The sequence below is a fragment of the Ascaphus truei genome, chromosome 7 (assembly GCF_040206685.1).
Source record: "Ascaphus truei isolate aAscTru1 chromosome 7, aAscTru1.hap1, whole genome shotgun sequence".
Lineage (NCBI taxonomy): Eukaryota > Metazoa > Chordata > Amphibia > Anura > Ascaphidae > Ascaphus > Ascaphus truei.
In genome coordinates this window covers 21,235,337-21,261,527 of record NC_134489.1, presented here as the reverse complement: position 1 = coordinate 21,261,527, position 26,191 = coordinate 21,235,337, and the positions used below count along the sequence as shown (strand labels likewise).

General features: G+C 41.4%; 1 protein-coding gene across 1 annotated transcript in view; it reads left to right on the top strand.

Moving 5' to 3' along the window:
* ABCA12 (ATP binding cassette subfamily A member 12) overlaps positions 1-26,191 on the top strand; it is a 159,451-nt gene that overhangs the window by 42,583 nt on the left and 90,677 nt on the right. Inside the window, exons 9-15 of the mRNA XM_075607232.1 lie at positions 4,658-4,758; positions 6,730-6,841; positions 8,402-8,480; positions 11,728-15,768; positions 17,891-20,938; positions 21,576-25,526; positions 25,943-26,061. Coding sequence (XP_075463347.1) covers positions 4,658-4,758; positions 6,730-6,841; positions 8,402-8,480; positions 11,728-15,768; positions 17,891-20,938; positions 21,576-25,526; positions 25,943-26,061 — 11,451 coding nt within the window. The remainder of the gene's footprint in view (positions 1-4,657; positions 4,759-6,729; positions 6,842-8,401; positions 8,481-11,727; positions 15,769-17,890; positions 20,939-21,575; positions 25,527-25,942; positions 26,062-26,191) is intronic.

The window sequence follows — 26,191 nt, the reverse complement described above, 5'->3', positions numbered from 1 at the left end:
GAAAACTCTGGTCCTCCAGGAACTGTTACCGCCCAACTTGTGTTCTTTTGACTCCCCATGGAGCATAGAATGTATACACGGCGATGTAAAACGCTATCCGACGGCCAAAATCCGGCTACAGGTAAAAGGTCAGGAGGCTTACCTCGAAGTAGGAGTCGCTCCTTGGCTCCCTGCCCCCGTTGTGCTCGGTTGGGACTGGCCTTTCTTTTCGGACCTAATGGCCCCAGTCTTTCACGAGGAGCCTCCTTCTAGGGCTCAGGAGAACCCTGGCAAACTGTTCCCCTTCTCGGCAAACTTTTTTCCCAGTAGACACCGGGTTCAAAAGACTCGGAAGCAAAGACACTCTGACAAACAGGACTGGTTGCAGAAATCTGGGTCTCAAGTTGACCGTTCTAGTAGTCAGAGGTCACAAGTGATGGCTGGGGATGGCCAGAGGGAGGGGGATATGGGCTCTGGAGATTTACAAGACCTGTACCTCCCTGACTTTCACCAGAAGCAAAGGGAAGACCCAGTCCTTGCTAGACAGTATGACAAGGTGGTGAAAATTGATGAGCAGATTTTAGATGCACAGGGGGTGATAGTATTCCCCCATTTTGAGCTATCAAATGATATCCTATATAGGATGAATAGGCAGCCACAAACAGGGGAGGTCACCAGACAGATATTGGTTCCCAAGGCGTTTGTTAAATCTGTGTTCACTCTAGCCCATATTGTCCCTTGGGGTGGTCACCTGGGCAGGGATAAAACATTGGACCGTATTTCATCCCGATTCTATTGGCCATTGATGCATAGTGATATTGCTAAGCTATGTGCAGCATGTCCGGAGTGCCAGCTAACTAGTCCAAAAGGACAAAAACCAGCCCCTTTGGTTCCTCTACTCTGGGTGTCAGTTCCCTTTGATAGGATTGGGGTAGACTTGGTAGGACCTCTAGAACCTTCTGCGAAAGGACACAGGTTTATCCTTGTAATAGTTGACTATGCAACAAGGTATCCTGAGGCGTTCCCCCTGAGAACAGCAACGGCGAAGCAAGTAGCCAACAAGTTGTTGGAACTGTTCTCACGGGTTGGACTTCCCCAGGTTAGTTGACAGACCAAGGTACAAATTTCATGGCTAAACTGATGCAGGATGTCTTAAAGTTACTAGAGGTCAAGTCTGTTCGGACATCGGTCTACCATCCACAGACTGACGGATTGGTGGAAAGATTTAACCGAATTCTAAAAGGGATGCTGAGGAAATTTGTAGATTCAGAGAAGAGAGCCTGGGATGAACTTCTCCCTTTTCTGCTGTTTGCAGTGCGGGAAGTTCCCCAGGCCTCCACGGGATTCTCTCCATTTGAATTGCTCTATGGCCGCCAACCCCGGGGTATCCTAGACCTCCTAAAGGAGTCCTGGGAGGAACAGCAGTCCGCTTCTAAGAATAGCCTGCAATATGTACTAGACCTTAGGAAGCGCCTAGATGTGGTCGGCCATTTTGCCAGGGAGAATCTTAGATCAGTACAGGACAGTCAGGAGAGACATTACAATCAGAATGCTCGCATGAGAGTGTTTCTCCCAGGAGACCAGGTGATGTTATTGTTACCCAGTTGCGAGAGTAAACTCCTGGCCAAATGGCAGGGCCCATTCGAAGTACTCCGCCGTACGGGTGATGTGGATTACGAGATCGCTCAACCAGGGTCCAGGAAGGGTAAACAAATTTACCATGTGAACTTGCTGAAACCCTGGAAGATGCAGTGGTCTCTATTCATCCACCCGGTGGAGGAGGAAACGGACTTGGGTCCTCAGCCTCCACGGGAGAACATCATGAGTGACAATAAAATCCCAATGGGTAAACAGTTGTCCTCTGAACAAAAAGGGGACTTGTTAGCAATAATTACACAATTCCAGGATGTTTTTTCTGACTTACCAGGACAAACTAACTTAATTTCCCATGCAATCGAGACAGCACCTGGGGTAAAAGTACGTTCCCGTCCTTATAGGTTGCCTGAAAGTCGTAGGGCTCTGGTAGAGAAGGAGGTACAAGAAATGTTACACTTAGGAGTGATTGATGAATCATGCAGTGAGTGGTGTAGTCCACTAATTATGGTCCCTAAACCCGATGGGAAGGTAAGATTTTGTGTGGACCTCCGAAAGGTCAATGCGGTATCCAAGTTTGACGCATATCCGATGCCAAGGGTGGATGAATTAATTGACGCCCTTGGTAACGCGGAATATATATCCACGTTGAACTTGACAAAAGGATACTGGCAAATACCCTTAGATGAAAAGTCCAAATGCAAAACAGCCTTTGCCACTCCCATGGGTTTATACCAGTTTGTGACAGTGCCATTTGGACTGCATGGAGCCACAGCCACATTTCAGAGACTCATGGATAAGGTACTGAGGCCCCATAGGAATTATGCCGCAGCCTACCTAGATGACATTGTCATTTATAGTAAACACTGGCGGGTCCATCTAAATTGGCTGAAAGCGGTCCTCAAATCTCTAAGAGAGACAGGGCTCACAGCCAACCCTAAGAAATGTGCCCTGGGTAAGGCGGAAACCAAATACTTAGGGTATGCAGTGGGAGGTGGAAAAGTAAGGCCACTAGCCGACAAGGTAGTTGCCCTGAAAGAAGTTCCGACCCCCCAAACAAAAACGCAGGTACGCTCTCTGCTGGGTTTAGCAGGGTACTACCGGCGGTTCATCCCCAACTATTCTGAAGTGGTAGCCCCTTTAACGGACCTCACAAAAAAGTGTGCCCCTACACAAGTGGTGTGGTCAAGGGATTGTCAGAGAGCCTTTGAGGACATAAAAATGTGTCTATCAGAGGGTCCCATCCTTAGAAGCCCAGACTTCAACAGCCCTTCTATAGTGCAAACAGATGCATCAGAGATAGGGCTAGGGGCAGTGTTGTCACAACAGTTTGAGGGAGTTGAACATCCTATCCTTTTCCTGAGTAGGAAATTGTTCCCAAGGGAAAAAAACTACTCAGTGATTGAGAAAGAGTGCCTCACAGTAAAGTGGCCAATCGAGGCTTTGAGGCATTACCTGGCAGGAGTCCATTTTACTTTGGTGACGGATCATGCTCCACTGAAGTGGTTAAATAGCATGAAGGATTCCAATGCTAGATTGACTAGGTGGTATATGGCCCTCCAACCCTTCTCATTTGAGATTCAGCATAGGCAGGGAAAAGAGAACGCAAATGCCGACTTCTTTTCTAGAGAAGGGGTGGATGGTCGGGCTTCAGCCGTGCGTAGCCCCAGCCACACACTAACAGGGGAGGAATGTGACAGGGTAAATAAAAGCCACCAGTTATATGCCTGGAAAACCTATGTCTAGTCTGCAGTGCAGCACTGACTAGGTTAACTTCAGCTGGGAACCTCAGGACAATTAGTTGGATCCCAGCTGCCTAATCAAGGTGTGTTAAAACCCAGGCTGTAGACACATGGAGCCTGAATGTTGAGGAGAGAGGAGTAAGCTGCTGAAGAGATTTCCTGATAGAATGTCTGATTAGCAAAGTAGATGAATTGTGAACTGTCTGTCCCCTGCATAGAAAGGGTAACTGCCTGATTTATACACTGTCTGCTAAAGAGAAACTATTTTTGTTTGTCTGCTGAAGAAAAGCCATTTTTCTTTTGTTGCTGATGAAAAGCTATTTTTGTTTTGTGTGCTGTATATCTTTTAAGGCTAAATAAATAAGCCTTGTCAAGAAACCCGCGTGTGTAGTTGCATGTACCCTGCAGCAAGACCCCTGAAACATGTCACACCGAATTAGTTCATGGTGGGATTTTACCTTTAAACGGAGGACGCCCCACATCAGAAGACCGTGGTGTTTAACCCCAAGTTTCCTCCTCTTATTTTTGCCTATACTGACAATGTAGCACCGGGCTAGTTTTAGTTACTGCCTTTGTGATTCTTAATCCCTCTGTTAGGTGTATATGGGCTGAAAACCCAACCCTTCTACACAGAGCCTCCGCATTGAGATCGTATTTGGCTGAATGTTTCTGTGCGTCAACATTTTCGTTTTAACAAAGCTCCAGACAATGTGCGTCCTACTGTATGTATGATGGTCGCCACGTGACTTCTTACATGACACATAGTTTGAAATTAACTTTGACACATTTTGAATAGCTGATGGATCCAATTTAAATGAAGACAGAATTATGTGATTTTTTAAAAATGTATAACTAGTGTTTGTAAATATTAGTGTATTTTGTTTCTTATAATAACCCTAGTGGGAAAATAATACATTTAGTTAATCTACTGTATATAATGAAGCATCCGTGCTGCATCCCGCAAAAATGTGGTTGATACATAGCAACTTATGCGCTAACACTATTAACAGTCTGTTTAGGGGTTACGCCAGGTTCAACTTGGCGGACAATTTTGACGCACTTCATACTTTTTTGGGGCGCACAGAAATTTTATTTTTTGGTACATACCTTTATACCTGTACGCCTAGCGCAGTCCATTTCTGTGCGCCAAACAAATGAAAAGCATCGTTTCTGATACTGATGATGCAGATGGAGAAATGTCAGGTTAGTATATCGGCGCGCACAAGCACAATTTAAAATGAGATGTCCCTGCACCGATGTGACACCAACAAAAGCTGTTTGCGCAGCTTGGTGCATACTGTAGGCTTCAGTGAGTCTGGTATAAGATGCGCTTTCTCTTGCAGTGCAAAACGGCTCATTCAGTCATGTTTTATCTGGATTGATGCAGACACCAGCAAACCAAAGTCTGGGCGAAGTGGGGAAAGGCTGTATCACATGGTTCCAGGTGAGGACGTGCAGAGGAAGCGTGCTTTTGGTTAACCCTTTTAGATCTTGGGTTGTCTGTGATGCATAGCACAGTCATGCTTTGGCACTGACATGCTATATCTGTTTCCGTGTCCTCAGTAACAAATATTACCATATCTGGGGATTTCCCAGTCCTACACTGGGGTGGATCTTCTCTGAGAGAAGTTGAGCTAAGACCAGGGAGGCTGGGCTGCATATGTGTGAAAGGTGGAGAGTAAAAAGGGTTATCTCCCAGCCGCAAAACTGAGGCAACACTTGAGCTAAACACAGCACCAGATTCATAACACAGGAGGCTTAGATAAGTTGCCTTCAATGTGCTAGGACGAGGACAGTGGAAATGAACAGAAATGATGAGGGGTGGGGGTGCATGTATCTTTATTTATATAGCGCTATCCGTGTACATCACACTTTACAGCAGTAACACACGCATCATAATAGGAATAAGCACTTCATACGTAAATATTAACATTTAGGAAAAGGAGTCCCTGCCCCGAAGAGCTTGCAATCTAAGTGTAGGGTATTCTATCCTGACAGAAGAAAGCATGTCCATTATAACATGCATGCTGCATTGGCCCATGTGCATCTGCTTTCTATATAGCGCTTCAGAAACACATTGAAACCCAGCATGGCTTTTCCATAGGGAGTTCCCATAATGTGGTGGCTGACCTTCACTGAATAAGAATATCACAACCCGCACAGCAACGGGGAAGCTGCCCCTAATATCTCATGCAAGAGCTCACTGCGCATCCAGAGATCCAATTACAATAAGGAGCTACAAAGTAATGCACCTATTTATCCAGTTTACTTCTTAATTGGCCCCTTGGTTAGGCAAAGCTAATTAATGGATGTGTTTTAATGTAAGAGCAGGGGATGCATGAAAATGTAGCCGTTGAGTCTGGAGTTGAATATTAATTTTAAATAAAGGGATTTGATATAGCAAATAATTTACTCGTCTTTGGTTGTGCCTAGATTGACCCTTTCACCGCTGAATGAGCTAGCTAGTGACTGCTCCTGGGGTTTCGTGAATATCTCTCAGTGAAGGGATTCGTACATTGTTCTAGGACATATTTAGTGGCATTGTAAGACTGAAGGCAGTTTTTGCCTTGATTCGCCAAGAGGGTTCTAGAAATATCATCTTTATAAAGTTTTTTTTGGATAGTATTAAACATGGAAAATATCACGGGGGTGCCCAAGAATATCACAATATAGCTGGTCAAATGCGGAAGCATATCGGCCCATATTTACTAAGCAGTGCTATCCCAAAGGACACCTTGCAGTGCTTTCAAGTGAATGGGTTTTATTAAGGTGTCTTCTGGGTCTGGAAGGTGTTTTATAGAATAGCACTGCTTCTTAAAAACAGGCCACAGTGCCACTCAATCTGCAGTATCCTGTGCAGGTAATAGCATGATGAGGAGTAGAGATAATGCATGCACTCAATAATAGTGGCATGGTGTAGTACTTAGCTGCCGGTGCATAGCGTTCGGGGTAGTCCTAAGGTCCCAGTAGCAATCAGTGTTTTCCAAAAAGAAGCAAGCACACAGGCTTAAGCAGGAGGCTTTAATGTAATCCGACGTTTCGGCTGTGCAATCTATTGCAATGTATTGCACAGCTGAAATGTTGGATTACTTGGGACATTAAGGCCTCCTGCTTAAAGCCTGAGTGCTTGCTTCTTTTTGAAAAATAGGGTGATGAGTGCCAGCAAATAGATTAAGAGGCATCTGTGTTAAATTTGTGAAACGTATTAACCATTTGTTGCCAAAGCAGTCTGCTTTTGAGACCTCTCTGACAGTAATTGGGTTAAGATGCAGAAGAAAAAGACACAGAGATGTGAAGTGTTTTCCGAGCTCCAGCAGAACAGATCTTTCTGTTGCTGGTTGAAGTGTTTTGGGTGAGTGAGAATTATTTCTATTCCGTGCTGTCACACTGTTTCCATTGCATATTTATTCCACAGCAGCTGCCCTGCAATGCTGGAGACAGTCTGTGCTGGTCCGGAGTGAAGAGTGCGTTTGAAATATCTCATTGGCTGGTGACGTCACTAAGCAAAGGGACCTTCAACAGCACCTGTAAGTGACCTAAATCCGACAGAGAAGTCACCAACCTTGTTACAATGTAAACAATGAGTGTACCACTAATGCAACCACCTTCCATATCTTAAGTAGCATTGTACTTCTGCATGGAGATATATATCCTTTCCTTGAATCCTTATCTCATTGCCTCAAAGTGGCAGTGAAAGTGGCAACGGGTGTTCAGGAAGATGTGGCACTTGTGCCGGTAGATTTAACCATACTATGAAAGCTTGAACTATACCTGGCTAAAGTGGAAAAGGTACTCACCAACATGCAAATAGTGGCCTATTTTAGCTAGAGGAGTAGCTTCAGTCTAGTATATATATATATATATATATATATATATATATATATATATATAATCAGTGTCTGTGTTAGGTTAATTAGTAACAACTAGAGGAGCCCTTAGGCTGAGCACCCACTCGTTTGGTAGAGTCTCTGGCCTATAGAGCAGCACCGAAGGTGGGAAATATGACGTGGACCAGGAGCTAGAGGGGCCCTGGGTTATATGCCCCTACCTCGTACTTTAGGAAGGTCCATGTTGTCTGGCTACTAGATAAGCCTCAGCAGTATCTCAAGCACCTTCATGACTGTGCCTCTGGACAGCCTGACCCAGGACTGAACTGACCAGGTAAAACTTGTTGTTAACTAGTACTTCAATAAACCTTCAGTTGGTAAAGTTGGAGTGAGCTCTCAGTCCTTCTCCATCCTGCCCAGATCTTCATCTACAGTAGGTATCCTTGTGGTTCGCACCCAGAGGGTTGTGAGTGTGTGTGTACAAACACACAGGAACTTGTCACACCTTTCAAGCTCATTTTATATGGTATATGCCTTATAATTAACAGTAATAACCTGCAGGAGAGCCCTTCCTCCCTTCCTCATATGAAGAAGGGTTTTCTCTATTGATGCTTAGTTTATAAAGAGCGCATTACCATCAGGCGGGGGTAGGGTGTCAGAGGCTGTAATTATATTTTTGGGGTGGTGGTTTTACTCACAGCTTGATTAACATTCTGTTAAAAACACTCCATATTAATAACACTCAATTTGGGGGGGGGGGGGTGGATACCCACCCACATACTGTATATATTCATTGGTAGACACACTATAGGTGTTGTTATCCAGGTTGTTGATTTTTTACAATTGTATTTCCCCTTATCTCTCTCTCTCTCTCTCTCTCTCTCTATTTCGAAGGAGCTTAAACATAATGGGGGGGTTATGTATCAAGGCAAAAAAAATGCAATTCTGAGGCAATATAATAGCACAATATGTATCCGTGAAATAAATCCTATTTGTTTGTTATACCCCAGAATTGCACCAGATTTGCCTCAATTCATAGGGGCTTTGGAAGTTTTCAGGTGTGGAAAGCAATCTGTAGACTGGCTGCTTTTCTTTATACTGTTATTTTATGCTGAATATAGTTTTCTTGGTTAGAACTGATCCCTTTTCTGTTGCCCAAACACGCTCTTGTTATGTGGTTTAGGATGGGATGGATGGGATGTGTTTCTCAGGTTAATCTTATCCATACGTCTCATATTCTCCTAATCCTTCCCAACCCAGGTCAGTTTAATGGGTCTGCCTCGGAAGGACCTTGCAACAGTTCCAGCAACGGGGAGTATGAGCCGGGGACCCTACTTAGGTGAGACATTGTATGCATTGTTAACATGATCACACGTATTGTAGGTCCCACTGGTAGTGAAGGAGTTTACATTTGGTCTCTGTCTTTGCATGTGTTTGAATTCATCCCACTCTAGTAAATCTATGCCATGGGATCTGACTTTAATGCGTGCTCTCTTTCACACTCCAGTGGCAAATGCAGAGACTCCTAGATGTTTTTCGATGTTTCAGACCCATCTTCGGATATTTTGTCACTCAGAAATGGCCAGCGTGGCTCTGAAATCTGATAGACAACCACCTCTGAGTTATTCTGCCGTTCAACTAACCATTCCAAGGTGCGGAGAAATCCTCTACTCACAAGTACATCTCTACTCACAAGTACATCTCTACTCACAAGTACATCTCTACTCACAAGTACATCTCTACTCACAAGTACATCTCTACTCACAAGTTCAAAATGCAATTCTCCATTTATTGTGACTGCCAAGAACAGAGGAGGATCAACGTTTCAGGTCCCAAATAGACCTTTGATCACCTGATGAAAGGTCCATATGGGACCTGAAACGTTGTTCCTCCTCTGTTCTTGGCAGTCACAATAAATGGAGAATTGCATTTTGAACTTGTGAGTAGAGATGTACTTGTGAGTAGAGATGTACTTGTGAGTAGAGATGTACTTGTGAGTAGAGATGTATTTGTGAGTAGAGATGTACTTGTGAGTTGAGATGTACTTGTGAGTAGAGATGTACTTGTGAGTAGAGATGTACTTGTGAGTAGAGATGTATTTGTGAGTAGAGATGTATTTGTGAGTAGAGATGTATTTGTGAGTAGAGATGTACTTGTGAGTAGAGATGTACTTGTGAGTAGAGATGTACTTGTGAGTAGAGATGTACTTGTGAGTAGAGATGAACTTGTGAGTAGAGATGTACTTGTGAGTAGAGATGTACTTGTAAGTAGAGATGTACTTGTGAGTAGAGATGTACTTGTGAGTAGAGATGTACTTGTGAGTAGAGATGTACTTGTGAGTAGAGATGTACTTGTGAGTAGAGATGTACTTTGTACCTCTGTCCTAGAGGAGACCTGCACTTTGAAGTAGTTCTACTAACAGCAATTATTTGTAGTAAACCTCCTGCCTCCACTGCCCTCCTTTTAGACTGTAAGCCCCTGGGGGCAGGAACCTCCTTCCTGCTGTCTCTGTGTGTCCTAACATACAGGTACTCTTTTGTCATACAATGGTATTGTCCATCCTCCCACATTGTACTACACTGCGGAATATGTTGGCGCATACAAGATATAAGATAATACTAATAAAGCCCTAGTGGTGTATATGCCACTGTACACAGTAGATATAGTGCTATGTATGTACTGTATGTCTTTATATATATATAGCGCCATTAATGTACATAGAGCTTTACAGTAGTAATACACGTGGCAATCATATAAATAACAGATCATGGAAATAAGTGCTTTAGACATTAAAGTAACATTGTTGAAGAGGAGTACCTGCTCCAAAGAGCTTACAATCTAATTGGTAGGGAGAACGTACAGAGACAGTAGGAGGCCATTCTGGTAAGTGCGTCTGCAGTGGGCCAAGCTTTATGTATCGTGTATAGTGTTAGCCATCAGTGCTGTACCTTGTCATATTTTCCAGGCTTTTATCTATCCAAACAAGTTTGCAAAGCTTATTTTTCCAGAACCCTCAGTACTGTACAATTCTGCCCCCAGAATAGCTTACAATATAAGTTTGTTTTTTTTTTTGCACCTGTGGTACCATGAATGTAAGCGACCGGCTGGGCGCCAGTGAGGGTTGAAATGTTCTTATTTTGTACTTTTGGTGGGGACCGTAAAAAGGTGATTTATATCCAATTCCAAGCAGTCTCCAAACTGGTGTCATTCACTTGACCAGCCATGTCTATAGGACCACAAGAAATGGGGGAATTTTGCGGCAAAATTAAAATTTGCGGCAAAACAATCTTTTTTTGCATTTTCTTATAATTTTCAAATATTCGTTAGTCGGGGAAAAAAAGGTACTTGGTTTTTTGAAATATGCGAATACTCGAACGTGCAAATATTAGTGAAAGTTTGCATGACAAACTTTTGCTTGTAGGCGAAAATGAGTAAATTCATAAACAGGAAATATGGAACAAAAATATTCTTTATGAAATGTGAAAGTAAAATAAAACAGCGAACCGAATTTCGACACATCCGCCCTACCCCATGGTCCCTCAGCCTTTATAACACTGATGTGATATGATCCCTCCCATTATCTCCACAGCCATAAATTCAAATTACAAATGTAAATGAAAAAGAAGGGAATGTAGAAGTGATCTGGGGAAATCCCCTTTTCTCAAGAACACTGAATTTGTCAACAGTCACGTCACCTTCAGAGCAATTTTTTAATTACCTCCTACGGCACTGAAGAGCCATAACATATGACTGTGTGGAGCTACTTTTAAGATTTGTTTCCTGGGGTGGAACTGAACTCTAGACACCTCTATGAAAAGGCTGAACAAGTGAAACAAACAGGTTCCCCACATGCAGGGTTTTATGTTATTTGTTTTTCAGTATTGCAGCATACAGATGATAATGTCATCTTGACACTTTTTGTCAAGACTTTGGTAATGTATTTCTCTTTTGGCTTCAAGTTTAAGAGCTATCTACAGTATCAACATTTCAAAAGAAATGGGGAATGAAAAAAATGTGAGGGACCAAATTGTCTGTGTGGATAAATACAATTAACATACGCACGAACAAGGGGCAGCCACCCCCGCGCAAAAGTAGATCACTGCCAACAAACTTCTTATGACCGATTCAAAGTAGGTATATTGTAGAGAAAAAGCAAAAACAGCAGGAACGTTTCAGGTCCGACATGGACCTTTCTTCAGATAGAGAAAGGCTGTGGTTGTCCTGTTCATTGATAATATGCACACCATATGATTTCTACGGATGGGTGTTTTGGGTTTCCTGGGAATCTCACAGGAACCATTTTTAGAGATTGCAGCTTTAAACGTTTGAAGAAATACCTCTAAAAGGTAATAGGAGGTGGTGCTATATTTGTCAGTAGACAATAAACTTTAGTCCGGAGAATACAAAAACCAAACGGGTGGAATAGGTCCCTTTATTGTATAAATGTAGCTATTTAGATCCTTTCAGTTTACTGCATAAGAAGTGCATACGGTTTGACAGGTTGGTCTGGTTTATTCTACGTGTTTGGGAAAATATTTTATTTTGACAAACCATCTCATGTTTGGTTTCTTCCACTCCTATTTCAGAATCTTACAGCGAGCCTGGGCGACATTGAAACAAAACAGATTTGATGAACTTGTCCTAGAGAAACTCCATCAGGAAATCATCAGTCTCAATCCTGGGAAGTGGGACCCACAGCAGCAAAGCAACCTCACAGACCTCCTGCATCTGCTGCTCAATACCACTGACCTGCTGATTTCTGACTCTTCACTGAACCCCCCATTCTTGAATATCAGCATGTCTTTGGGGAACCTTCAGACATTACTGGAGCATTTTCATATGCTTGTGCCAGGAGAAGTCCAGCAGGGAGACCTGAAGAACACCACCAAAGCTGTGGCTATCTTGCTACAGACTGTTATCCAAAATGCACAGCTCTTGACTAACATGAGTGGCTTTCTTTCCCCATACAATGTAACCAACCAAACTTTGAAAGAGCTTCAGCTCCTACTTGATACCTGGTTAGGCATGAATTCAAGAGATGCTTCCTTCAATAATACTGCACTGTTACTTAAGCTCCTTTCTGTCCTCAACCAGCCAGCATCTAGCCAACTAAAACAAACATTTCAAAATCTTTTGACTCTAGACCCTAGATTCTCAAAAGGAACCACAGCTTTGATGGATGCTTTCAACCTCTTTGACCAGATAATAAATATGGTCAACATATCTGATATCTCCAACTTCACTGAAGCCTACTTGAAACAGATATCAAACTTTTTGATCTCTGATGGTGCTATGCAAAATAATCTGAACATACTCCATTCCTATTTCAGCTTCAGCAGCCAGCTCTCTTTTCTGCAATCCGATGTTTTCAGGCGTCTTGCTTTGGATGTGTTGTCCTATTTCACTCCATCCAACCTGCAGGCTGTGAGCTCTCAAACCAGCAATGCAACCGTGGCTATGTTCAAGCTTCTCTCTAATGTAATTCCTTTGCAAGGACAAGAGTCATTTTACAAAGTAGCAAATACTACTCTGAGTCTCGTTGAATCAGTCAACACATGTCAGAAGGAACATTATAACTGCACAGGCACCGTCCTCAAGTTTCAGCAACTACTGGTTGAATCCGTGCAACTTCTTACTTCTCTAAAAAACAGCAGTCTGCAGCAGGAGTTTGCCAACCAGTTTCTCCTCCAGTTTGAAGTTCCCAGCAGTGCTGAAATCTCTGTCATTAATAGCATGTACTTGGTGTTCTTGTGTTCCCAAGGGCATCCTTATAATTCATGCAACACTTCCCTAGACATCTATAAAGAGACGCTTGCAGCCATGAGCCTGATTGTAAACATCACACTGAGGAATGATCTGAACCTACCTTTTAACCAGCCTCTCTTAGAGCAGCTGACGCTGAATCTGAGCAGCATCCTACGGGTGATCAGATCTGCAGATTCTACAAAGTTGCTTCTTCAAATGGAAAATGTTATTAAGGCATCTAAATGTTATAGTCATACAGGAGCTCAATCACTGCAGTGTACATTGGAGATGTCTTCTCACCTCATGGAGCTCCTGCAAACGTTACCACTGCAACAGCCGATGAATGACACTCTTTTTGTTGCCTCTTCCATTGCTAAAAACTGGTTGGGAGAATTGAACGGGACATCAAATATGTATCAGCACCTGACTTATCTATATAATTTAACAAAGCTGGCGTGCCAAAATGAATTCTCCCTTCAGGAAATACACACTTCTCTTACAGATATTGTTCAGACTCTAGAGGAAATCCGGTTAAAGGTAAATTTTACTACACAGGAGCTGGACAAAACAATAGGGGGGTTACTAGAGGTTCTGCAATCAGCAAACAAGAATTACACCTTTCCCACTGCCTTCTTCTCTCACACTAATCAGCAACTGGAGTCTATGAAAACCCAACTTAAGATTGCTCAGTGGTATGTTCTTTATGTAAAAAATCAAACAGAAGCCTTACAGACCTCTGGGAATATTTATCCCATTATTACAATGACACAACTCATTTTAAGTAATGTTCTATCCAGTACTGAGGGCAACCCATCCCTCATGTCTATTGTAAATGAAACACAGTACTTCGTCGACTGGTTGGATAAATCTCATATCATACCTGTTCTCCAAAGCATACTAAACGTTACACTGCAAAATGGCATTCAGAACGTAGATCAATTTATCAACCACACATGGTCTGTAATTCAAATGATGTTTCAAAAAGAATGGGAAAATGGAACACGTTGGCATTCTTTCTTTGATAAAAACATACACAATGATATTGAATTTGCGTTGCACCTATTAAAGAAATATGATAGAGAAGGACTGGCCAATCTGTCTTCGGTTTTAATCACCACGGAGAAGGTCCTTCTAATGCTGGATGACATGGGGAATATCACACATCTGCTTATACCTTTTAACAATAAGACTAACCAAAGATTCTATGAGATGACAATAAAGGTCATGGTTATTCTTTATGATGTTGCACATGGAACTATAGATCAGGGAATATTTTACAAGATCTACAAGTTGCTGCTTCAGTACTGGAATACGAGCAGTTTCCACAAACTTCCTCCTGTGGATGACAAACTGATGGATCTCTTGTATTTAAGCATGGCGCCTTGTTTACCAAACAACATAACTCCAGAGACAAACCAGAACTGCTCTGCTATGGAGATCATACGTGTGGTGCTCCTGATACTAAACAATTCTGATTGTCAACTATCCCTAGCTCATTCTGACCGTGAGAACAGCATGACCTTGAATGACCTACTGGACAATATCTTAAACTCCACAGTGAAAGGGAATACTACCGAATGCATCATTGGAAGTGCAAGTATACAAAATGAACTGGTGTGTCTTACTGAATCATTTGGACTTTCCATTCATTTCCTTTACAGAATAAATAATCTCTTTGGTCTCCACATTTCTTGGATTCAACAAATGAATGAAACAATGACCCTTATTTCTGACAAGCTTTTAGAAAACAACATGACATGTGAAGCACTGGACAGACACATGGTAGACATCATGCACCATGTATTTGAAAACCAGTCAAGCCCTTTACAGATGCTGTTTTTCTTTGTTTATAATCAGACAGACTTATATGAACAGGATCTATTGAAATATTCAGAATATTGGGGTCAAGCATTCAATATTGTGAAGTTTTACATCTCTAATCATCACCAGTATTTTTCAAACGACACCATGTTTGACATGAATGATACTATGTCTCATTTGGTAGATGGCACAAACCCTGATAAATTGAATGTACTTTCAGCAGTTTGGAAAATTCTGGACGCTTTGTCAACCAAACACGAGGCCAGTAACGTCTTGAAAGAGTTTATTCACACATTAAACCGTCTAAACAGGGTTCTAAATCTTACGAACAGTGGACTGAGATGGGACACGATGTTATCAAACAATTCTCTTGCCAATATCTTCAGTGGACACTTGTCTATGGATTTTGTGAACCTTATAAAGCTGTGGAGTTCTGAACTGAATGTGACTTCTGTTGAGAGCTGTGAAAGGACATTGAAACCCCGTCTCATTTCCTACCAGAGTTTATTGAGAGAGTTCCATCTAACACTACCAAGGTTAGAGGATGAATTGCTTTCTAACATGAGTCTATGGACGTGCAGCTTGATCCATGGCAACAATTCCTATATTGATTGGGTAGAAGAGTTAGGGGTAGTCACAGCTTTGATTTGGGGTGTGCAGCCAAATGCTACAAAGTATTTAGAGGTGACAAAAAAGATGATATCATCATTTAAAGACATAGTAAATGTTAACAGCATGAAGAGTTTTGCCATTTTTATCACATCACTTGCGGACACTTTTAAAGAACAACATTCTTCAAAGACCTGGATAGAGTACCAAGCTCTACATGACTTCTTGAACTCTTTGCAGTCATTAGTAAGTGAAGCATTATCCAGTGGAGGCAATGTTCATAGCTCAACGGCTGGGAAGGTCACCACCGAAGCAACAAGAGCAATCTCGGTCTTTCTGAAAAGTCTCAATGTCACAGTCTATGAAGATATCTTCTCATTGGCTTCTGAAATTCTGCAGCATTACTTCAATGGCACAGACAGCACCCTGGCCATGAACAGCTTGGCCCAGAAGTAAGTTCCATTTGTCTTTTTCTTTCAGAATGTGGTTGACTGCTGTACATGACTACATATTCTAAAGGATTAGGTCTTAGATGGTGTTTTTTGTAATGGTGGTGAGATAAAGTCAGAGACTACTTTAGGTGTACCTAGCTCTAGAAGTAACCTGTGTCGATGCACTTTTTTTTTTATGTAGAAGATATATTTTTGGGACTTGATCTACAAAATTCTGTCGTCACTTAACGTGGCACTAACCTACCTAACTTAACATCACAGTAACACTAATGTTGTATCTCCAAAGAACAATAACATAACGTTGCCTGTAAAGAGAATAGCGGACGTTAGTGTTAATGGCATGCAACTTGTATGTAATCATAACATTGCCGAATCCACTAAAGACAGTTGCGGTGAATGCGGGGACTTAACCTGGTATACCCAAACTTGGTGTTACCCCCATCCAGGCCCTGAAATAGGACTTTTGCAGTGTCTGGATGGGTGTAACGCTACAGTTAGACTTCATTTAAATAACATAGCGTGATATCCCAGCATTATTACCCTCTTCTCTCTCCACCTCTCTCCTCTCTCTCGTTTCGGGGCCTGGATAGGTGTAACTGCAATACTTGCTTAACGCTATGACGCAATTTTGTGCTACAATACCAATTTTGCATATAATAACATTTTAGGAACCATGTTAACTCGGGGGAACATAACATCCATTCCTGTTTTAGGTAACGTCACATTAGGCGCCCTCAATTTAACCCTTTGAGTGACCCAAGACGTCGTCACTACGCCCTGGGGTCTGGCACTCCATGAGTCCTAGGACGTAGTGACTATGTTATGCCCAGGGAGGGTTGTTTTTCTTTGTTCTAGCTCATACTGTGTTCCCATGGAGCGCAGGACATGATCTGCCCTGTGAGGAAATGGCAGACTCCTCCTCTTCCAGTTCTGGAATAATGGCCAACGCGGTCAAGTGACCACCATTGAAAGCGGTCATGTGACCCCGCTAGGCCGGAGGGGCCGTGGTATTCGGGTACCACGAGCCCTCCGATACTCAAAGGGTTAACAAGAGCTTTGTGGATCAAGCCCTTATAAGGGCGAGGGGGATTGGGAGAGTGGGGGAGGGGGAGACAGAGGGGGAAGGGGAGAGGGGTATGGGGTTCTGGGAGAGTGAGAGGGGGTTTAGGGAAGAGTGATGGGGGAGGGGAGACTGCGAGGGTAATTGTAGTCCCACATAGACAATCCAAAAAAATAAATGACTTTTATTTTATCATTATTACTTCAGTGTGAAATTCTCCAGTTGTTTTTTTATTTAGAGACCAATAGATTGAACCCATTGCAATGCATTGCAGATCAATATGTTGCCCCCCCTGGCAGGGAATAAATAACATTTTCATTACCCAAACATGTCAAAGAACAACTAGTGAATATTTTTGACAGCATCTGTGGGCACTTTGAAAGGAAGCCAAGCCAGCGGAACATGACTGCGTGTCCGATTATCCTGCAGGCAGGCCAAAAAGGACTATGTGCACGGGGAAATAATCTACTGATCCCCTGGGGCGGGAGAAGCATGAGAAGCGTGAGAAGAAGGCTGTTAGAGAGGGGTGGAGCACAAAGTGGGAAATGAGATTCAAGGAAGTGAAAGGAGGTTGTAACACCCTGGGCGCACCCTTCAAACAATAGAAAGGTTAGGTTGGACATCGTATGGAATGAGGAACATATAGCATATGTATGTCATTATGTCATTCTGGATTGGTGTCAGTATCTAAATGCTGGGTGTGTGGCAACATTTTTGTCACAGGAATGAGTGATTCTTTCATACGTACACAATGTACTCGTTCTGTACTGTTACTGTAACTGTGATAATTGGAGTGCATCAGAGTTGTCAGTCAATTGGTCTCACCATACGTAGGAATGCATGGTGACTAACTTAATGGTTCAGTACAAAATATACAGCTGCGGGACTTTTGTGCATATGTGCGACATTTATTCAGTACACATTAATGCATTGATAATTGTATATTACTGACATGGATTAGAGTATGCTCTGACAGAGCCACCTAAGGCTTCGGATGGTCTCACTACAGACCAAAAGCGCAAGTCCTAAGGACTCATTAAGTGTAATTTCTTTTCTCTGCAGGACTTTGGTACACATTGGGAATTTTTTTCAACAAGTTGGGTTACAAAATCTTCTCATCCAAACACTGCAGAACCAAATCTCCAGTCAAGATACAGGGAATCAAGATGCATTGAGAATCCTGCAAGAACTGCTGCATGTCATGTTCAATGCAATGAACAGAACAGCTTCTGAAACTGTACTAAAGCCAGCCTTCCCCTACAGCACCCCAATCTTCCACCTCATAAAAAACATCGTGGGTCAACTCAATTACACCGCTCTGAAGGAAAGCCAGCATGCAAACCATAAAAACCTTACACAATTTATTATTACTCTGGTGGACACCATCGTACAAAATGCCATTCAAAAAAATGTTTCCCTGGCCTCTGTATTTCCCCAGCATGAAAACAGCCAAGCTGTAAGTGACCTCAAAAACCTGGTTAACAGCTGGATATCAGTAAGTAAGGAAGATAAAGAACGTTCCTTCGACTACAGCTCAAATCTAGTCAAGATCTTTTATCTTTTGAGTGTATCAGATGAAAAAGGCCAGGTATTACAAACGTTACAATATGTCTTAAACGCTAATAACAGTACCACAAATGTGTCCGTTTTAGTTGACGCATTGAAAGTCTTTTATGATCTCATCCACTTGAACAACACATACAATATGAAGGTACTTTCTGAACTGTACCTGAAACAGTTACTGAACTACCTTATATCTGACAGCCAAGTACATAAATCCCTCTTGGAATTAAGCTCCCAGTTCAATAGCAGCCAGCAGCTGCCATTTTTGTACTCTGGTGAGTTAAAGGATAAAGCTCTGGAAATGTTACACTTTTTATTCCCTTTTGGTCTGCAGAATATAAGCAATGAGAGCAGCAACCTGCCCTCCGCGCTGCTTAATCTTTTGTCAGGGTACATGCCGCAGCAGGATCAGGAGGGCTTCAAAAATATTACCAACGCCATAGTGTCAGTCCTTGATATACTGCAAAGCTGCAACAAGGACTTTGAGACATCTCTCAGTGCACTTTCCAGGTTTCAGAAATTGGTTGTGGATTTGGTGCACGCTCTCACGTCTATGGGGAACACAAGCCTGGATGGGCCGTTTTCTAACAGCTCATTGCTACAGTTTGAAACGCTTAACAACTCACAGATTCCCCTCATCAATCATGTGTTTTTGGTGCTTCGGTATGCACAGGGCAACTCTAATAATTATTCTGAGAGCTTCACCGACGTGTACCAAGAGGTGCTTTCAGCAAAGAAACTGGTGCTGAACATTACACAGGGAGGGTATTTAAACTTCACCATGACCCAGTCATCGTTAGAGGCCATTAGGAATTGTCTGGAGCAAATGAATATCATCCAGCAGGTGTTAACAACCAGCAACATGACAGAACTCCTTCTCCAAATACAGTATGTCCACCATATATCTGATTGCAATAACCAGACAGAAGCTGGCCCTTTGCTGTGCACTTTTAATCTCACTTTCCACCTCATGGGTCTCCTGCAAACATTACCAATGCGTGGACCATTGACTGAGAGGATTTTTATAGTGACTTCAATAGCGGAGTACTGGATGAGCAACATCAACACAACTGCAAATATATACCAGCAGCTGGTCCATTTCTACAAGCTAACAGAAGATGCCTTGCACAATGAACACGTATTACATACAATAAGCATGATTATACCAGATATTGTGCATGCCTTGCAAGAAATGATGGGGACAAATGTTATCTCCCCTAGTATTGAACAAAACATAATGACAGTTATTGAGCTGCTGCAGCCATATGTCATCTACAACTTTCCCAACATGACCTTCTATATGGGCAGTGCCCAGCTGAAAAATATAGAAGTTCAGCTCAAGATTGTCCAATGGTATGTTCTGTATATAAGAAATCAAACAAGCAGCCATAATATGTCGGGGCAAGTTTACCCTATGTATAGACTCACACAAATGATATTGAGCAATATGATACCAAGCATCCACAACTGGGGGAAATATTTGAACCAGTCCCATAATATAACAGAGATCCTTGATATTGTCAAGCTCTCGTCTCAGGAACTAGATACACTGTTTCAGTACATTCACCTTTCTGCTTCTAACCAAACCGATTCAGGTTCAGTCAGCCAAGTTTGGCTTGAGCTATCTAATATCATCAAGAGTCTAAGCTCTCTGCAGAGTCACAACACATCAATGTCTCCTGAGTTCACTAAAGTGCGGCAACTTCTAGACAGAATCTTGGCTGGGAATGTGAATATGACACAAATACATGACATTGCAATGGTTCTGCAAAATATTCTTACAGAAAAAAAACCTAACATAGGACAGAACATCATGCAAGTTTATAACTTATTAAATAGTGTTCTTAATCAAACACACTCCATGGGGCACATGAATTTGACCAAGTTTCTGAATATGAGTTTGGATTCTTTCGCTACAATGGGCTGCAAAGGTTTCCTGAAAATCGTTCATGGCATTTACCAGATGATACAGAAAGATGTTAATTCCTCATATCTATGGCCAAACAATACACAATTCTCAAATGTAACCACAGAGGTTTGTGATCTGTTACACTGGAATTATTCTCAGAATAAGTGGACAAATATGCTTCCAACTATGAGAAGAATCATCACTTTGATAGGGCCTCTTGCACCAGAGAGCACCAGGACATATTTCAGTGCTGCAGAAAATGTAGTAGCGGCAGCCATAGAATTGTTTTCAGAACCTGTCCCATCTGGTTATAACATGGGGGCCATAATGAAAATGATACCAACACTAACACAGCTATTCAATGGTGGAAAGAACACAACAAGTTGGCTGGCAAACACAACCCTTCATAATTTGCTCTCTTTGCTACTGGATCTGGTCTGGAATGCATCTGCACCCAAAGAAATCCTCCTCTTCAAGGTAGAAAATATTGTCTTGGAAGCAATACTGTCAGTGCAAGATATGCTGAATATGCAGAATGACACATCATACAATGCCACCTTGTCTTTTTCATCGGAAATTGTGAAACTTTTCTTCAACAGGACACAGTACACATCAGATGAAGGAAGCATAGATATGCGGTAAGTTATCTTTTTTTGCTTCAATTACTATGCACATTACATATGAACACACACATAACAAAATAACACAAGAGGCCTGAATGCATTAATGTTAACAATGTAAACATCTCTGCCAGCAAGAAGAGTAAGAATTATTACTATGAATGGGAATATTATGTTAATAATAATATAATTAGTTTAAGACCCACCTTAACATACACAAAATTCTTATTTTTATAACTCAACCTTATAGCACAGGAGAATTCACCAATAGAGAAGAACAGAGAAATAGTTTATCCCACAATAATGCATATTAATGGGCAAATGCTATAATTTTGCAAATAAAGTTGCTATATATATATATATATATATATATATATATATATATATATATATTGCTATATATATATATATATATATATTGCTATATATATATATATATATATATATATATATATATATATATATATATATATATAGCAACTTTATTTGCAAAATTATAGCATATATATATATATATATTATATTATATTTTGGGCAGTTATGTATGCAGGATTGACTATTTTACTGTGTGGCCAAAACAGCTACAACCCACATCATGTGGACATCTGAAGTCAGCGTAATAATATTACATGTGTTATCACTCTTTGAATTCCAGATTTGTGAAGCAAGTCTGGGATACCTTTAAACAAAGTGGCTTGGAAGGTTTCATTAGCTCTAAAGTCAATCAGCTGATGGTGGAACAGTATCGTGGCAACTCAAATAATCACAACATCTGGGAAAATCTTCTGCAGCTTGGGTTTAATGCCACAGATCAGATCATTTCTGAAGCATCACTTAGCCCACCCTATATTACCAGCAACACAACCAATACAATATTGCAAATAGTAGAGACTTTGCTACCTTGTACCAAGAACCTCACATATGTCATGGAAGAATTCTTGCAAACTATTATGAATGTCACTAGGATATTCATTGCCACGCATGGGAAGAATGAAACTAACCATCTTGAAATGTTAATTAGCCATTTGACCTCAGTGAACACGGGAACAGCTTTCTTCAATGACACTGCAATGCTGGTAAAGCTCCTCACCATCGTGAATCAGACAGGCCTAATAGCTGAGATATCAAAAGTTCTTCCGTTTGTCTTCAGCACTGATAATATTCAACATGTTAAACTGTTCCTTGATGCACTGGAAATGTTTAATGGGTTGATCAAATTGGATAACACCAGTGATATACAAGAGCTTTCTGCAATCTTTAAGAAATACTTGCCCAACGGCTTGGAGCCTGGCAATCAAACACAACACGGCCTATATCTTATAAATGTGCTATATTCTAGTCTGATAAAACAACAGTTCCGTAATATGAGCGATGCTGTTGTAAAGGTGTTACCATTTTTCTATCCTCCTCAGCTACAAAGTCTAAGTAATAATGTCAGCAATGAAATTTCTAGGCTCTTCAATCTTATTTCGGAATACATACCACCAGGAGGACGGGAGAGCTTTCTAAAAGTAGCAAATGCCAGTCTGCTGGTTGCTGGATCTATTCAGAAGTGCAGAATTAAACCTGCAAACTGCACAGACGTTATTCAGGGATTCCAGCGCTTCGTGTTTGATGTTACACAGTTTCAAGCAATGATACAGAACAATAGCTTGGGAGAGCAGTTTGCAAACAGCTCGCTCCTGCAGTTTGAATCGTATGACCACCTACAGATATCCCTAATCAACAATATATTTTTGATGCTTTTGTATGCACAGGAGCACCCACATAATTCTTCACAGACTTTCGGAGGGGTCTTTGAAGAGGTGTTCTCAGTGAGGGACTGGATTCTGAACCCCAAAGTGAGAGATGATCGAAACCTCACCATCCCTGTGTCACTGCAGAGCATTTTGCAAGTGCTAACATCTACTAACCTCACAGACTTCCTTCTCCAGGTACAAGCGTTGCTCTATGTATCTAATTCTGTTAACCATACAGACCCTTTACTATGCAGCTTACACTTAACATTGCAGATCACTAAGCTATTAAAATTACTACCTTTGGTACAACCAACTCATGACAGGCTGTCAATCATCTCTTCAATAGCGGGAGACTGGCTAAGCAAAATAAATGGTAATACCTTCATATATCAGCAGCTCACATATCTCTACAATCTTACAACACTTACACTACAACACAAACCCATCTTACATGCAATAAACACATCTGTTGAAGACATTCGACATATGTTACAGGACAATGGAGTAACATTACATTTGACTTTAAATGGAACTGACACAAGAACCAACCTGATATGTGAGATGCTACAAGCAAGTGAAGTCGATGTCTCCAAGTATAATCTTTCCATTGTGTTGCAATATAATATCAGCGAACTATTGGAAAATATAAGATTCCAGCTTGATGTCGTGCATTGGTTTATGCTCCAAAGGAAAAACCAGACAGGTGTGTTGGACACTTCTCTGGGTGCTTACACAATGAATATAATTGCACAATGGATGGCAGATAATTACCCATACATCAACTTAATTGCAAAGGATACAGAATTTGTGATTCATTTCTTCAACCATTCTTTCACCCTGTCAGATCTGTTGCATGTACTCAAAACAACATCTCAAAACGGACAGTTTCAGCTTCTAATATATCAAGCTGAGGCTGAGCTTCATAAATTGTCAAATATTTCTTTCTTTCGGGATTTATTAATTAATGACAATAACCAGAAAGATGCCAAATTAGCCTTGCTCTTCTTGCAAAAAATTGAGAAAGTCAATATGGCAATGGTTTTGGAATCCATAAATAAAGCACTCCACACCCTACAGGCCATGAGGAACCTTGATGTGGAATACTTGCACCAATTCACGAAGTTCAACAATGCCCGGGTACAAAAGATTTACACACTCGTGAAAGAAGGGACGGGCATCCTCCATGACATTAAACTTGAAGGAACAATAAGTAAAGAAATGATCTTCAGAATATACAACTTTACCTACCTGCTAGTGCAGGATGAATGGAACTGGGTTCCATTTCAGAACAAGTCTGCAATGGAAGCTGAACTCCTGGGTGTATGGTACTTGGCCATGAGTCCTTTCCTAAAAGGAAGCGAATCTCAAGAACTCATTGGTGATTGCTCTGCCCAAGATGTTTTACATTTGCTTATTCTGGAAATATTTAAAAACGAAACAGAGCAGGAGTCATTGGAAGAACTAAAATGCCAGTGGCTATTTGGCATTAATAGTTCTGATAACAGCACGAGATATAATCACACATTTAATGATATCATTTACTCAGCATTTCAAAACTCTCAGGAATTCCATAGCATCTGCAGTAATGAAAGTTTACCCCAACTAGCTGAAGAAATGGCGTGTATAATACAAGTGATGAAGCTCTCCATTGGTGTACTGTCAGAATTAAATAATCTGTATGGTCTCCAGATACCATGGATTCGGTTGCTGCATGAAAGCCTTACTTTCATTTGCGAAGAGCTACCAGAAAACAATTCAACATTTAAGGCAGAAACCCAAATTGTACAAATTCTGGATAATCTCTTTTCAAACCATTCCAACCCTCTTCATGTTTTGATTCACTTTCTTCTGAACCAAGCTGATTTCAATGCACAAACCTCAGATTCACAACGGAACTGGGAAGAGGTATCCAAGAGCATTGACATGTTGGCATCCCTGCATGGACAGTTTGACAGCCGAATCTATGAACTTATTGAGCAGGTCCTGAATGTAACACACCTATCTCATTGGCTTAAATCCCAGCATGTTGTGGACAGCTTTTTATTTATGAACTGGACAGTAGTGGAAGTTAATGAGTCCATTTCTATTTTGGAAACGCTAAGAAGGGCGCTAATGCTCACTAACAGTGGTTTGGATGCAAAAGCAATACAAGTGTATCAGGCCACTGTTACTTTGTTGAAAGACCCACATTTCAAATTTTTGTTTAATTCGACAAACTCCTCACATTTTGACCTTAATTTGACCTCTGTTAAAGAATGCCAAGCAGTTCTGGATACCTTTGCCAGATTTTCTCACTCTGTCTGGGTAGCATTTGATCCAACACATCCACGTTTCAACGAAGGTTTGCTCTCTAACTTAAGTTTATTGGCCTGTAATCTACTGCATTTTGATCAAGCACATCATAACTGGATTTCAAATCTGGAGACCATTAAACATATTCTCTCGAATACGGCACATTTTATACCAGCTGGGACGCCAAACTATTTAATTGCTGCCACGGCTGAGAAGATAGTTTCATTTTTGTCAAACAGGCTCAGTTCTACAGGTAGCTCAGTGGAGAACATAGTGGGAGCTGTTCTTGAATTGCTGATACAAGAAATAAGAATCTACAATAACTCAGCTATTGCCGACCGGCTTGATAGTCTACATGACGTCTTCTCATTTTTCTTGACCTTCATAAAGAACGACACCTCAGCCAACATTGCAACTGAGCAGATCATCATTGCAGAAAGAGACGTCTTGGATTTCCTCTCAAAAGCCCTCGGTGCCACTTCATACACACAGGCATTTTCTTCCCTTTCCGAACTGATGGCGTATATGCTCAACAACACCAACAACTTCACAGCACTCCGCGACATGACACTGCAGTGAGTAGACTTTTCACTGATATTAACTTGTTAAGTCATACAGTGCATCTATTTTGAGACATGCTCACAGATGGTGATATGTCCTCTGCTGCCGCCCCCATGCCCCTTCCCAAGCAATTAGGCGGTTGTGTTTGCATATTTTCTCATGCTGTATCCCTTTAGTATTACACTTTTGTTTCAATGACCAAAGTGAGCCTGGCTGGGATGTTTATCAATGCTTTGAATTACAATAGTCACTCCAGAATGAGTACAAAGCTACACAGCTTATTCTGAATGTATAACCCAGCAATGTTCTATCAAGTTACACAAATAGCCATTCAATCGATGCCCCCTCTCCCCCCCCCCCATTTTACAGTTTTCAAATAGTGTTATAAGTTCACATGCGAGCGCACATTTAATAGTTGTTTCTGTTGCAGACATTTGAAGCTTACAGAAGAATTCACAAACAATGTGCAGAATATGTCAGTGGAGCCTTATGGAACGGTCATGAACTGCTTGAAGAATGGAACACGGCCTCTATCCAACCAATCACTGGGTATCCTTCATTTTCTGTGTGGTCATCACTTTTCTGTTTCGCCATCTACTTTAGAAATTGTTAATGAGTTTATGCACTAAAGTGTTGCAAATGGCTTTGATAACCAAGAAAGGCAAACCACTAATTAAGC